The 14,121-nt window shown below is 51.1% G+C and overlaps 1 protein-coding gene across 8 annotated transcripts in view; it reads left to right on the top strand.

Moving 5' to 3' along the window:
• The window catches only part of CHD3 (chromodomain helicase DNA binding protein 3), a 1,139,027-nt gene that overhangs the window by 940,434 nt on the left and 184,472 nt on the right, over positions 1-14,121 (top strand). For all 8 annotated transcript variants that reach the window (XM_078670235.1, XM_078670239.1, XM_078670240.1 and 5 more), the window contains one exon: positions 2,070-2,222. In XM_078670235.1, the coding sequence (XP_078526361.1) occupies positions 2,070-2,222 (153 nt within the window). The remainder of the gene's footprint in view (positions 1-2,069; positions 2,223-14,121) is intronic.

A 14,121-nucleotide genomic window follows, 5' to 3' on the forward strand; every position in this document is an offset into this window, starting at 1 on the left:
ACCGAGGGGCCTCTGTTGTCATAAACCCAGCTTTCCTACTGAGCAGCGTGATCATGGGCGGATAGTTCTATATACCGCAGCATTTGTTTCTTTTTAGCAGAAAATGGGGACCACTTTCAGATTGGTATCCTATGCTGTCCCTGGACGTTCGCTTTGTCCTTCTTTCAAAAAGCGACCCTCCCTCATGTCAAATAAGCTATGAAAGCGGATCTCCATGATCTTACAGTATTGGAATTTTCTGAAGTGGCAGGACTGTGCGTTTAGTCTTAAGTTGACACCTGGCCAGTCTGTGTTTGTAAATAAACTGACAGACTTTAAGTGGGATAAAATAACTGGGGCGCCTAGAGTCAGAAAGCATGTGGTGCTCTGCAAGTCATGCTATATTCTGTGAGGTTTAAACACGCCAACTTAGCTAACAAACATTGGCAAAAACCAATAGCTCTAGCTAAACACTTATAAATCCCCATAGGCGTGAATTATTGGCTATGCCAATGCATGTTTAAGGTGCTTCCAGAGAGCCAGAATGGGTTGAGCGTTCAAAAGATATAGGATGTGGAAAGGATTGAACCGAAAACATTTAATTCACTATCCCTAAACTAAAGGTAATACTCAGGCAAAACATGAGTATTGTTTCCAGCTTGAAAACATAACAGGGGTAATATCTGAAAGAGGCTCTGCCTGGCATCACACAATAGAATCGTGACTAGAGTTAGTAGCCACCTATCAACACCGTGTACAGTGTTTTAAACGTATTTTTTTTCAACAAAACAAACTCCTTTTTCACTAAAAACTTGAACTGCTCAAGTTGGATAATTTTGCATGATAAAAAATAAATAACAAATACTTGCCAATTTCTAATGTGGGATCTCAAAGAAAAGATTCCATTAGTTTATCTGGATTCGCTTGCACTCGTGCTGTAAATTTGATTGCTTACAAGATGCTCACTTCGCAGCTGCACCTTGCAAACCCCCCTCCACATGGCCCCCTTCTCATAGAAACTGTGGTCTACAGCTGCTGGAGGTGTCTACTGTGAAGCCTAACCTGGGGAACCTCAGCGCACTGGACGTGATTTTTGTTGCTGGAGTTTCTTTTTTTTTACTTTGTAGTCAATGTATTTTTTATGAATGCATGTAGGTTTTGAAGCTGTGCTTTTTTGGAACATTAATTCTGTGTAATGGACTCTCAAAGAGATGCGCTGATTGTTTACATGTCTGTCCTCCTCACCGTAGTGTTGCCACATTCCTTGTGGAAAAATCTTTTTTTGAGCACCAGTTACATTACACAATGACCCATTCATTTTTTTGGTGGGCATGGGGAGATTAAGTGATTTGATCAGAATCACAGGATGTTGAGCTGATGCTGAGTTTGGTTCCCCAGCACCAATTTTGGCAGCTCTGGCTATTTTGCCACGTCCAAGCCATTGCACTCTTACTCCAAGCCTTTCTTTCCTCAGCTGTTTGATGGAGGGCGCTTTAAGCACATCATGCAGAGGTGTAGGAAGGATGCATGTGCCTGCTGGGGGAGGTGTCCATCTCTAAACTTGCACTGACCTCCAGCACTTGTTACACTTGTTAGCACTGTCCAGGCATAGGTCACAGCTCATTAGTACCGGGTGAACACCCAAACAGAAAGGTGACCAGTCAACCTTTGCAAAGGGTATTCCACTGTGCAGCAACAGGTCACTGCATTTTAAGTAACTTTTGAACCGTTTAGGCTAGAAACTTTTTTTTTTAATCTGCGTATTATGCATCTGATTATGGATTATGTGGCAAATCCACAGTTGTGTGAAAAACGCAGTTACTGCACATATTGCCTTTCTCAATAAACAACTCATAACACTTTTATGAAGTTTTAGTAACTTATATTACAGAAGTACTCAAGCTAAAATGTACAATCCTTGTTACTGTATCCACTGTCTTAAATCCTTCTATCACTCCTCTTCATAGTGTGCTCAGGTATCTTCTACCAGCACCAAATCCCTATGTTTAATCTATGTTTCATTATCATTCCTCTTGTTCTCCTCAATGACCAGTTTTTCCTGTTCTTACTGCCACATTCTACCTTGGTAGGTGAAGATCTTAAAGTGGAAAAAGAATTTGCCAAGGATTCTTCCAGAGTGGGTAGCTTGAAAGATGAGAGCAAGGTGATCAATGGAAGAAAGGATGACAGTAGGCTGGAGAGGCCTCGCTTCATGTTCAACATTGCAGATGGCGGGTTCACAGGTAAAAGATCTCCCCATCACCCTCTTCGCACTCTGATTTGACGTGTAGAGATAGCTAATCTCCATCTGTACTGTGTAGTCACATACAAACTTTTTGTTTAACTGAATAAACAGATATTGCTTACCTGTCACAATCATTCTACTCCTTGCCCATGTTTCTCTTGAGCAACCGCACGTAGCCCCTAGTTTCACTCTTATTTATATATTAAGCTTTTATACACCATGGACTAGACTCTCACATCAGGATAACAGAGTGCTTAAACTGAAGAGATGTAACATATATTATAACATTAAACATAGTAAAGAAATGAGCATAAGGAACATCAACTGTAAATCTATCAAATATAGTAATTGGGTGTATTACATAGTACTGAGTAAAAAAGCAATAACGGAGTAGTCGTAGGAGAAAGGAAATAGTCCAAGTATTATGTTGGTTATATCAGAACATAAAATATCTGGTATTAGGTTAGAATATAGACTAAAAAAGTGTGAGCTTTGGGAAAATTTGCTCATGATACAGGGGATCCTTATCAAAGTCATAATCATTAAATAGCCCTGCCCTAAAACAGGGATCTCAGAGCACATATATATATATATATATATATATGTATATATATATATATATATATATATATATATATATATATATATATATATATATATATATATATATATATATATATATATATATATATATATATAAAACACTTATATATAAAACTTAAATATACAACACATATATAACACATATATAACACTTATATATATAACACTTATTCAAGTGGCACATCTTGCACTAATTCAAGCAACCTTTATGGTGGTTTTAGTGGTCTTTGATAATCAAAGTGGTAGCTGTGGAAAGCGAGAGCAGCCTTCAGGCTTATCTTGAAGGAGTGTTAAGCAGCTTGTGTAATCTGTAGTGAAAGAAACCACATACTGTTTATCATAAATATGTCAATTAATGACAACACCATATCACTATCGCATTGGTATATCTCCTACCCGGAGACATCAACACAATACACAAAAATACTTCAAAAGCAATCAGATAAGTAGCACAAAATACTGTGGTCTCCAGTGGGGAGACCAAACCATATACAAAAAAAAATGGAATGCGAACTTCAGAAGAGGACGGGACTTGGATCAGATGATCCAGAGGAGCCAGGGACACAAGGAACCACCCAAGGCAAGTATCCAGGTACCCCACGGTGGCTGTGTGCAGAGTGGACACACAGTCCCCGGCCCAGTGGAATTCAAAGGAGACGTTATGGTTGCAGTTTTAAGGAAGAAGGACCCTTCATGGAGGACCCTGAAGAAACCCATTGGAAGACAGGAGGTTGGAGAGCCACCCCACACATGGATGCTCCACAAACCAGTTTACCTGCACCAGGGACGCTGGGTGCATAGGGGTGAGGTGATGGTGAAACCTGCCGTAGACACCAGTGAAGGACTTCGAAGAAGATGCCTCTGGAGAAGGATGTGAAGGAGTCCAGTGGAATCCATGAGTGGATTCTGGAAGTGAAGAACCTGCAAGCCGAGGGAACAGAGTCTATGCCCCTCGGAGGTGACCAGGCGGCACGGAGTAGCAATGCCCATCGATGCCGGGAGGTTCTGAAGAGTCAATGGTAACCTTGTCGCTGCAGCTGTGAGGAGCAGGTGAAACTGAGGAAGACCAGGAGCTATGCACAAGCTTTCCCATGTCCGTGACTAGGTGGTCGGTGTCCGGCGGGACTACCAACAAACCATGGTAGCCGTAACTGATGTAGAAGACGAAGAAGGACCAACATTGGGACAAGCAAGGTCCAAGGGTCTCACCAACAGCAGGAGAGTCAGAGCAGGCCCCGAGCAAGCAGGGGAACACACTGAAGCAGTAGAAGACCCTCAGGAGTACCCAACGGATGAAGGCACAGGAGTCGCAAGAGGGACTTGAGCAGCTCACTAAAGTTGAAGGCCCACAATGCAGAGGATGCTATGAGGATGCTGATCTTGGAGGGAAGAGATGCTGGAGGCTGGAGTTTATTGTAGCCCAAAGATCTCTGGAGTGCAGGGCCAACAAGCCTTGGCATCGGCAAGTCAACGAGTTGCACAGGGGTTCGGTCCCAGCTGTTCCGACGAGGGATACTGGACTCAAAATTGCAGAGAAGACAGGTTAGGCCTCTTGGGAGTTGCATAACTACCTAGTAATCCAACAAAAGACCCAGTCCACGGGCGTCAGAGCATATCAGTGGCAAAATCAGGGGCAGTCAATATGTACTGCTGCCTATTACTGTCCTCTACAATTTATAAGGGGACACTGCACTGTATTCCGCCCAAATTGGCATTAAAAGGAACAGCCTATTCTCCTTGACAGCGGCACAGAACAGCAAGTAGTATGACCTATATAGATCAATGACGGGTGTCCACACCACCAGTGTTGGACTGAATTGTACTTAGAAAAAATGTGTGAGAAACAAATGACACCTCACGGAAACACCACCAACGGGGTAACTGGTATGTAATTTCCAGACAAGCCCCTGTCTCATCATCGGTAGTCACTTGATTCTCAAAAGAAAGTAAGAAGAAAGAAAAGAAGTGTCCAAAACAAACAACCAACGATATGTGACAAACAGTGGAAAGCAGAAACATCTGCTAGTGACAAACATATAACGTAAACAAGTGCATAAAACACAGCATAAAATTCCCTTAACCAACTTTATTTAAAGGGAAGTGATTATATGCTGCAGTGCTAAAAAGGCTGGTAGCTATTCATGCGTACCATTACCTATTACCAGTGCCGACATGTTTCACTGCCATATCAATTTAAGCAGTTTCATCAGGGCTGCACTTTTATGCCGCCACTCCACTTTTGGACACTCGTTCTGTGTAAACCAGAGACAGCCTAGTTAATCATACCAGCCGCCCGGGGTTGAGAAGGATACAGGGGTACTCCAAATGTGAGTTCTCGCCTTCACTTAAACATTAAGTGTGCGTGCTGTCGCCATATAGACGCTTTTACTCCTCCACCATAACTACCACCTGTGTTGCTGAGCCTCCGGAAATCTTTAGGACTACAGGAGCAGCAGACCAGTCATCTTTGTTGCGCTGCCTGCAGATGTAGGGGAGTGAATCCTTCACTCCAAGGGAGATTACTTTAGGTGTCCTTGATGTCCAAAGGTCTGTTGAAGAACCTGGAAGAAGCACAGACACAGGCGCAGAAGAAGACTTGAAGACCAGTAGCAGCAGGAGTCTTTGTTGGTGCAGTCTCGAAGTTCAACAAAGTCCAAGTGGCCAGATGATTGAAGAACGACATCATTTCAGGGTTGAGTCTTGTCCCACGATGAATCTAAGGACCCACCCATACGTAAGCCCTTAAGTACCCTAAGGGAAGGGTTGGACCAACACTGTGGTCCCTCCCAGAGGATGGGCTGGACAGAGGGGAGGATACTCCCATGTCCTTTGCCCAGTTTTATTCCAGAGTGGGAGCCAAGGGTTCCCTAAACTTGTTCAAAGTGTGCACTGAGGGCACCAAATGTGCCCTTCAAAGCAGACTGGTGGCGAGGGTAAGCGTCCCCACCACAGCTCAAGACATGAAGTCCTTTCTGGGAGGTGGTCACACCTCCATGCAACAGGAAATATTTTTCAAGTGTAATTTCCCGTTGGCAACAGAAAGAGATTTGGAGTTTGTGGCCTCTGAACTCACAATTTCAAAATGCTTCTTTTTGCAAAGTTTGTTTTTAAAATGTGTTTAAAAATGGCACTTTTAGAAAGTGGACATTTTCTTGCTTAACCATTCTGTGCCTCTACCTGTCAGTGGAACAAACATCTGGGTTGGCTGACAGTTGGGCTCTGTGCATTCACTCTAGATAGTCACACAAAGGGAGCTGAGGTGTGCCCTGCATATCCAGAGTGGGAGCCAAGGGTTCCCTAAACTTGTTCAAAGTGTGCACTGAGGGCACCAAATGTGCCCTTCAAAGCAGACTGGTGGCGAGGGTAAGCGTCCCCACCACAGCTCAAGACATGAAGTCCTTTCTGGGAGGTGGTCACACCTCCATGCAACAGGAAATATTTTTCAAGTGTCATTTCCCGTTGGCAACAGAAAGAGATTTGGAGTTTGTGGCCTCTGAACTCACAATTTCAAAATGCTTCTTTTTGCAAAGTTTGTTTTTAAAATGTGTTTAAAAATGGCACTTTTAGAAAGTGGACATTTTCTTGCTTAACCATTCTGTGCCTCTACCTGTCAGTGGAACAAACATCTGGGTTGGCTGACAGTTGGGCTCTGTGCATTCACTCTAGATAGTCACACAAAGGGAGCTGAGGTGTGCCCTGCATATCTTGATGGCCCTTCACCAGGCTGATGGGTCTTCCTGAGTTAGAGTAGTGGGAGGAATTGTCACTGACACCTGAATTTGGCTGTGCCTGTCTTCACACAAAGCTGTCTCCACCCCCTGTAGTGTGTGAGCCAGGCCAGGGAGAGGCAAGGTATTGTGCACTACAATGACTTTCCTTTGAAGTTTGCCTACTTCAAAGGCAGAAAGTGGTGTAAGTATTGGACCTATGACATCCCAAAATCAGAACAATTCAATATACAAGGAGAAGGAATTTCATAGAAGATACAGACCTTACTACTAAGAAAATAAGCAGATAGACGCCATTGGCAAGAAGATGTGTGTAACTGTTGCAAAGTCGCGCATACTCTACAGGACGTGGATGAAAGGGAAGCAGAAGACAATGAGTTCCCTCCTTACATTAAGCCTCTTCTTTACTTTCAGCCCCACCATCCTCTTGCTTCAGTCCTTTGTGAAGAAGAACAAGACAAAGACGGAGGTCCCTTTAAGAGTCAGGATTTACAGGACTATCGCACCTCCTATGCTAAAAACATCACAGAGACAGGAGGACCAATGGATACCATTACCCACTGGACTTTTTTTTGAAACCCCGGAATAACAGAGAAGCCGGAAACCATTGCGAGGACGAGACGCCAACAAGGCAGGAAGAGCAGAAGAAGGACGTATTCGGGTCTTGCGGCATCAAGACCAAACCGAACATCATGTCGGAGGAACTACTTCAACAAGAGCCTCCAATCCCTATTCCGAGACCAGAAGAGACCCCGACATCGACTTACCCAAAGAAGATGCATACGCACAAAGAAGCCGACAGTGTTGCGAGCTGTCCCTCCACGTCTGTTGCAGCAAGAGAATTAACCCATTGTATCCATCTTCGATGTAGAGCTTTTGCATTTGGAATGCTTTCCTTCGTCACTGCCTCTAAGGCAGGTACAGGTGTAACAACTTTAATGCGTTTACCCTGTGCGAGGGCTCTCTCCTTTGCTACCGCAGTTTGAACCGCAGTCAGAATCTTTTCTGTTGAAGTGAATTTCATTTCAGCTTGTGTGTACAAGTGTGACTAGTAAGCTATTGGTACCTTTTCACCTTCATTAGGGCTCCCACTGCGACGCAATCGCGAAGCGATTGTCGCTGTGGAGCCCTATTGTGATCAGTTTTGCTTTCAAGGAGTTCAAGGGGACACAAGAGACTGTCACGCACAGCCTGCCGGAATCGGATCAGGTCGCGCGCGTGAACACGCGCTCCGATTCCGGCAGGCTGATCCCCGTCACAATGGAGCGCACACGTAGACAGACACGCACGCGGGCACACACACACACACACACAGACACACGAGCACACACACGCCGCCTCCCCCCCCCTGCGTGCGTGTGCGTGCGTGCATGCGTGCGCGCGCACACACACACACACACCCCACTCACCGGATCTGTTGGGCTCCTCTCGTCCCGCGGTGGTGGTGGCGGCTGCACGGGGTTGGTAGGCGGCAGGGACAGGCACCGGCCCCCTCCGCTTCTCTCCCCAGACTCCTTGTTCTCCCGGCAGGCCATTGTAAACTCGCTCCGACGGAGACATATAGGAACTGGACGCCCCGCCCTCTCCCCCACTACGTTCGCTTGAGCGTCGCCGAGGCGTGACGTGACGTGACGTGGGTGACGTGACTTGATGTGACGCACCCGCTCCACTAGCTCTTGGACCTGAATTGCCTCTCTCTAGCTGCTGGTGAGTTCGTCCGCGACCGTGAATCCTTCTCTATCGGCACAGTCCTCAGCTCGGCCTAGGCACTCCGCCGATAACAGATGTGAATCATCTGGTTGTTGCTTGTGTTGCTTTTGGGGTGAATGAAGTGCAGAAGCTGTCCTGCGTGCATGAAGGAGGGAACCATGTGCTGCTATGCTGTCTTCCGCCTGCACATTGTGTTAGGGAACTTTGCAGCGCTACAACCCATCTGCGCCAGTGGATCTTTGCAAAGAAATCCCTTTTTCGCAACAAGCAAAGCGACTGGAGTGATTTAGACTCGTTATCTTTGCCCTGCCTCTTCTTCAATAGCCCACCACTCTTAAAGATTCCGCAGATTTCTATCTCCCATTCAACGATAGGAGTGATTTTCCCATCACCTGCGCTCCCACCAGTCTGCAAGCATGAAGCACATCTGTACATAATCCTTCCGGTATTCCGTAACTGATATGCTAAAAAGTATGTTATTCCAGTTTGTTGAAGTGTCGTCACTTGCAATTGGACAAGAAACTCTTGTTACAGGATGATGGCAAATGTGTAATATTTCATTGGTTGTGAGGCACTGCACCATGTACCGGGGTCAGTGATTGGCTGAGACGTTCTTGTTTTAAAGCTTCTCATGCTTCACTTTTTTAAACATTTTGGTGGCTGTAGCAGCACACGGTAGCAGTCCAGTAATACATTGAAAGGGTCAAGGCTGAGGAGGGGGCGTGGCCACGGAGCCGCCGAGCATGGATGCCTGAGCCCTGAGCTCCAGACCGATCTCGGGGATTATCCTGTTTCAAGACCCCCCCCGGCGGCGCCGACACCCGGGCTCGACAGCTGTGAGCCACGGGTTGCCCTAGCGCCGAGCGGGACTGCGCTGCGTCCCGCAGCAGTGGAGGATCGCGCACTTTGGTGGGCTCCGCGAGAGCGCCTGCCGGCCATCTTGCCTGGGCCTGTGCGTGACGGCCGATCCTCGGCCTGGATTTATGAGGGCCGCCGGAGCGTCTCTGCTGAGGGAGGCTGGCGGGCGGCGCTGACGGGCGCCTGAGTCCTGAGTGCGGACGGCGACACCCTGGGGCCCTGCGGACCAGACCTGAGATACCGGGCGCCGGCGGTGTGAACGCCTGGACACCGGCGCAGCTGAAGGTTTGGTGCGGCTGCTGGGGGGCGGAGGTGCCCGACGATGGAGGACGGCGCGGCGGCCGCCTAGCGCCTTGATCCTTTGGCTCTGTTGGTGGAGCACCGCCGGCCTAGTGCCCGGGGGCACTGATCTGGAGGCGGGACTGTTGGGCTATGGCAGTGCATTGCAGGGACTAGTGGCCACAAAAGTTGGGGGGGCCCTCGGATCGCCTGGAGGAGCCCCTTGGTGTCCTACGGCGGCCGGCGGCGCCGGCGACCCTGTCCCTGCGGACTCCTTGGGACGGCTGACTGGGGCCGAGGAGGGCCTGGGCTCGCTCTGCCCCCATCACGGACCTTGCACAGCGGACTGCCAGCGGGGACACTTTGGGCGCGGTGAAGGATACCTGAAGGCCTTCGTTGTTGGTGGCAGGGGCCTGGGGCAAAGGGCGCCGCTTTGGAGTTAGTGAGGCCGGGACCTGGCTGTGCTGGCTGGTTGCCCACCCTTCTTTCCTCTCTCATCACAGTGCTGGATCTTGTTGCCCGATAGGCCTTCTGGTGGGCTACTGCATTTGGCCTTGCTACGGACCCTGCTACGGTGGTCTTGCGGGGTTGGAGGCGCCGTGATCACCGGCTGGCCGCCATGGGGAAGCCACGTAAGGGAGCGGGCGCCGCGCAGCCGGACCAGGTGGAGGACTCGTCGGACCCCCTGGATCAGCAGCAAACAGCGGGTGATCGGACGGCGGGGTTACAGCAGCAACAGCTGGACCAGATCCTTCAGGCTATTGGAGACACGAGGGAGGCGCTGCGCCAGGACATCGCCCAGGTGTCTACAAGCCTTGGCCTCTCGAAGGCGGACCATGGAAAGCTTGCGGACCGGGTCAAGGCCACAGAATTGGTGATAGAGACGCTGGAACCAGCTCAGAAGGCGTCGAACGTTGCCCTGGAGGACCTAACCCGTAGGGTGCAGCAGTTGGAACGAAGGGCGGCCGACGCAGAAGGGCGCAACAGACGCAACAACATCCGCGTGGTGGGCTTGCCCGAAGATATCGAGGGGGACGATATGGTTGCTTACCTGGAGAACTGGCTGCGGGACGTGGTGGTCACTGAGGGCTTGACGCCCTTCTACACTTTGGAGAGGGCTCACAGGGTCCCGGCTCGTCCCCTTGCTCTGGGCCGACCCCCGAGGCCGGTGATAGCCTGGCTGCTCCACTTCAGGGACCGGGACCTTATATTGCGGCAGGCCAGACTGGCTGGCCCCTACAAGGTGGACAACGCCTCTGTGTCGATCTTCCCAGACTACTCCCAGGAGGTCCAACGCAGCCGTTACTCCTTTATCGCTGTCAAGAGGGCTCTCCGCGATGAAGGGGTTCAATACTCTCTGTTGTTTCCCGCCCGCCTGAAGGTGCTGGTGGACGGAGTGGCGACGTTCTGTGATTCCCCGGACGACGCCTGGCAGTGGTTGGAGCGATACAGAGCGGGCAAGGATGGCTCGGGTACCTGGACGGAGAGCGCTGAGGCCCGGCCGAGACCGCGCAGGAGCAGGCGCAATCGGAGGAGAGAGCAGGGCAGGAGGTCACCTTCGGCTTCTCAAACTGCACAGGAGAGGAGAGATGCCCTGCGAGCGGTGTCAGACATTTCTGGAGTGGTGCCTCAAACTCAGGTGGCAGACTCGGGCTCGAGACAGGGCTCGGATGAGGCGGAGCCAGGAGGATCAGATGAAGCCTCGGACAAGGACATGGGGGAGCGGCTTCAGGTCACGCCGCAAACGGCGGATGGCCTACTGGATGAGTGACTGCGAGCCACTGAGTAACTGACAGTAAGAGGATTGCGGGCTCGGTGGGGTGCACACACTGAGGGCTCCAGAGGCCCTGTGCTTTGGGCGCTCGGAGGGGCAAAAGTGCTCTGCATCATATGGGGAGTGGTGGGCCCTGGGCCTGGTTGCTGTGGGGTGGTGCTGCCGGGGGTGGGGTGGGGGTGGATTGTTCATAGCCGGGATCGGCACATCTGGTGGGATGTGTTCTGGCTGTCCGGCGGGCTGGTGAGTGGACACTTCCTCGACCTCACGTACTTCGTGAGTCTCTGGTAATTACCAGAGTTTCCCCCGTACTCGGGGGTGGGGTTTGGATGGGTGACAACTGTTTGATGCCTGTTCTGGGGGTGGGTGGGTGGGGCGTTGGTTGGGGATGTTATGGGGCTGTTGAGTTTTTGGGCATTGTCAGTGTGCTGGTGAGACTGTGGGGGCCTGGACTACGATATGTGCTTATTGATGGCGGCTAGATTGGAACTGAAGTGTATTACCTGGAATGTGCGGGGGCTTCACTCCATGAGGAAGAGGTATAAAGTACATGCATTTTTAGTCCGGAGGGGGGTTCAGGTGGCTTTCTTGCAGGAGACGCATTTAACTTTGGCGGAGGGTCAAGCGCTGCAGCGGCGTTGGAGAGGGCAACTCTTCTATACTACTTACTCTGCACATGCTAGGGGGGTACTCATTTGGGTGAGAGCGGGTGTCCCCTTTCAACCGTTGATCACTAGAGTGGATCAGGACGGGAGGTTTGTGGCAGTGATGGGGAGGCTGGATGGCCGAGATGTGGCGTTCTGTAGCGTGTATGCCCCCAACTTTGATCAGGCAGCGTTCTTCTCCGTCTTGTCGAGCCGACTGTCGGATGTGCTCGTGGGTACGGTGTACATGGGTGGGGATTTTAACTCGGTGACGGATGTAGAGTTGGACCGTTCTCATCCACCGCTGGCTAGGTCGGTGGTGCGTAGAGTGGCCGCGGCCCGGAGGGATTGGCAGGACCGCTGGGGACTGCAGGACGCGTGGCGGACGTGCCATCCCACCGATAGGGATTATTCATTCTATTCGGTACTGCATGATTTACATGTGCGTCTTGATACGTTCCTCTGCTCGAGCGGGGCCCAGGAGCTTACGCATGATTGCGAGTACCTGGCGCGGACCATATCGGACCATAACCCTTGCCTGCTTACGGTCATCTGGACCAGGCAGCGGCAACCGGTTCCTTCGTGGCGGCTGAATCCGTTGACGCTGGAGGACCTAATCTTTCGCGCTGACTTGCAGAACTGCATTGAGCGTTACTTCCTTGAGAACTCGGGGACAGCGTCCACTCGTGCAATTGAGTGGGACGCCTTCAAGGTGGTGGTGCGGGGCGTGTGCCTCTCGTCCACGTCGGGGGTTCGCCGGACGCTGTTAGCTGATATCGCGCGGGAGGAGAATGCACTGCGTCTAGCGGAGAGGAGCAGTCACGAAGCGGGTAGCAGTAAGGACGATGTGCTGGAGGCTCGGGAACGGATGGCTGCCCAGGTGGAGAAGCTCCGTTGTCATGACTACCGGGAATACATGGTCCGGGCGCATGCGGAACGGGATCGGGTCGGCACACTGCTGGCTTGGCTGGCGACCCCTGATGCCAGGGGCACGCTGATCCTGTCGTTAGCTACATCGACCGGGGGCGTGGTCCATTCGCAGCTGGAGATTAACACTCAGTTCCGGGAGTATTATGCGGAACTCTATCGGAGTCGGATGGCGGCCTGCCCTGCGGAGCTGGGTGCCTTCCTTGAGGAGGCCCAGCTGCCACAGCTAGAACCAGAGCAGGGAACTTCGCTTGGGGCTGCTATTACACAGGGGGAGATTAGGGCGGCGATTAAACATATGGCCAGGAAGAAGACGCCGGGGGGGGATGGTCTCCCTGTGGAGTTTTATGCGGCGCATGTGGATTTGCTGGCGCCTCGCCTCCACCAGATGTATGGGGAGGCCTGGGAGCGGGGTAGGCTACCGACGTTGGCGCGAGAGGAGATTGTCGTCCCACTGTTGAAAAAGGCCGGCGTCCCTATGGCTAGAACGGCGTATCGACCATTGTCGATGCTCACTGTAGACTACAAGGTGTTGAGCAGGATATTAGCGACGAGGCTATCGGCTCATATGTGCTCGTTGGTTCACCCGGACCAGTCGGGCTTTATCCCCACTAGGAACACTTCGACGTGCATACGACGTCTGATAAGAATTATGGACGTAGACGGGGGGGGTCCTGCGGGGGCGGCGGCGCTATCGGTGGACATTGAAAAGGCCTTCGACAGCGTGGAATGGCCTTATTTGTACTGCGTGCTCCTCCGGTCTGGGTTAGGTGAGGGCTTTGTCCGCTGGACGAGGCTACTCTATGAGTCGGCCACTGCTAGGGTCCGAACGGGCCGCTCAATATCGGCGGCATGTACTGTCGGACGGGGCACCAGACAGGGTTGCTCCTTGTCCCCGCTCCTTTTCGCTTTGGCAATTGAGCCGTTGGCGGCTCGGGCACGACAGGGTCGGTCCTTTGCCGGAGTATTATCCAGAGGCGACATGCATTATATCTCCCTGTGTGCCGACGACATCTTGTTGTTCCTGGCGGATGTAGATGCGTCCGTGACGGGAGCACGAGCCTTGCTTCGAGAATTCGGGGACCTATCGGGACTTCGGGTTAATTGGTCCAAGACCTGCCTCTTCCCCTTAACTGCCCGCTGTGCTCAACCGGCGGTGCTGGACGGTCTACGCTGGGAACCGGATTGCCTGCAGTATCTCGGAGTTCATATATATCACACCCCTTCGCTACTGTACGAGGGGAATGTGGGAAGGGCCATGAGAGGCATTAGAGGTAGCATGAACTTTTGGCGTGTCCTCCCGTTATCTGTCGCGGGGCGGATAGCTTTGTTAAAAATGGTGGTCCTACCGAGACTACTCTATTTTTTCCGCAC

The sequence above is a fragment of the Lissotriton helveticus genome, chromosome 12 (genome assembly GCF_964261635.1).
Source record: "Lissotriton helveticus chromosome 12, aLisHel1.1, whole genome shotgun sequence".
In the NCBI taxonomy this organism is placed as follows: domain Eukaryota; kingdom Metazoa; phylum Chordata; class Amphibia; order Caudata; family Salamandridae; genus Lissotriton; species Lissotriton helveticus.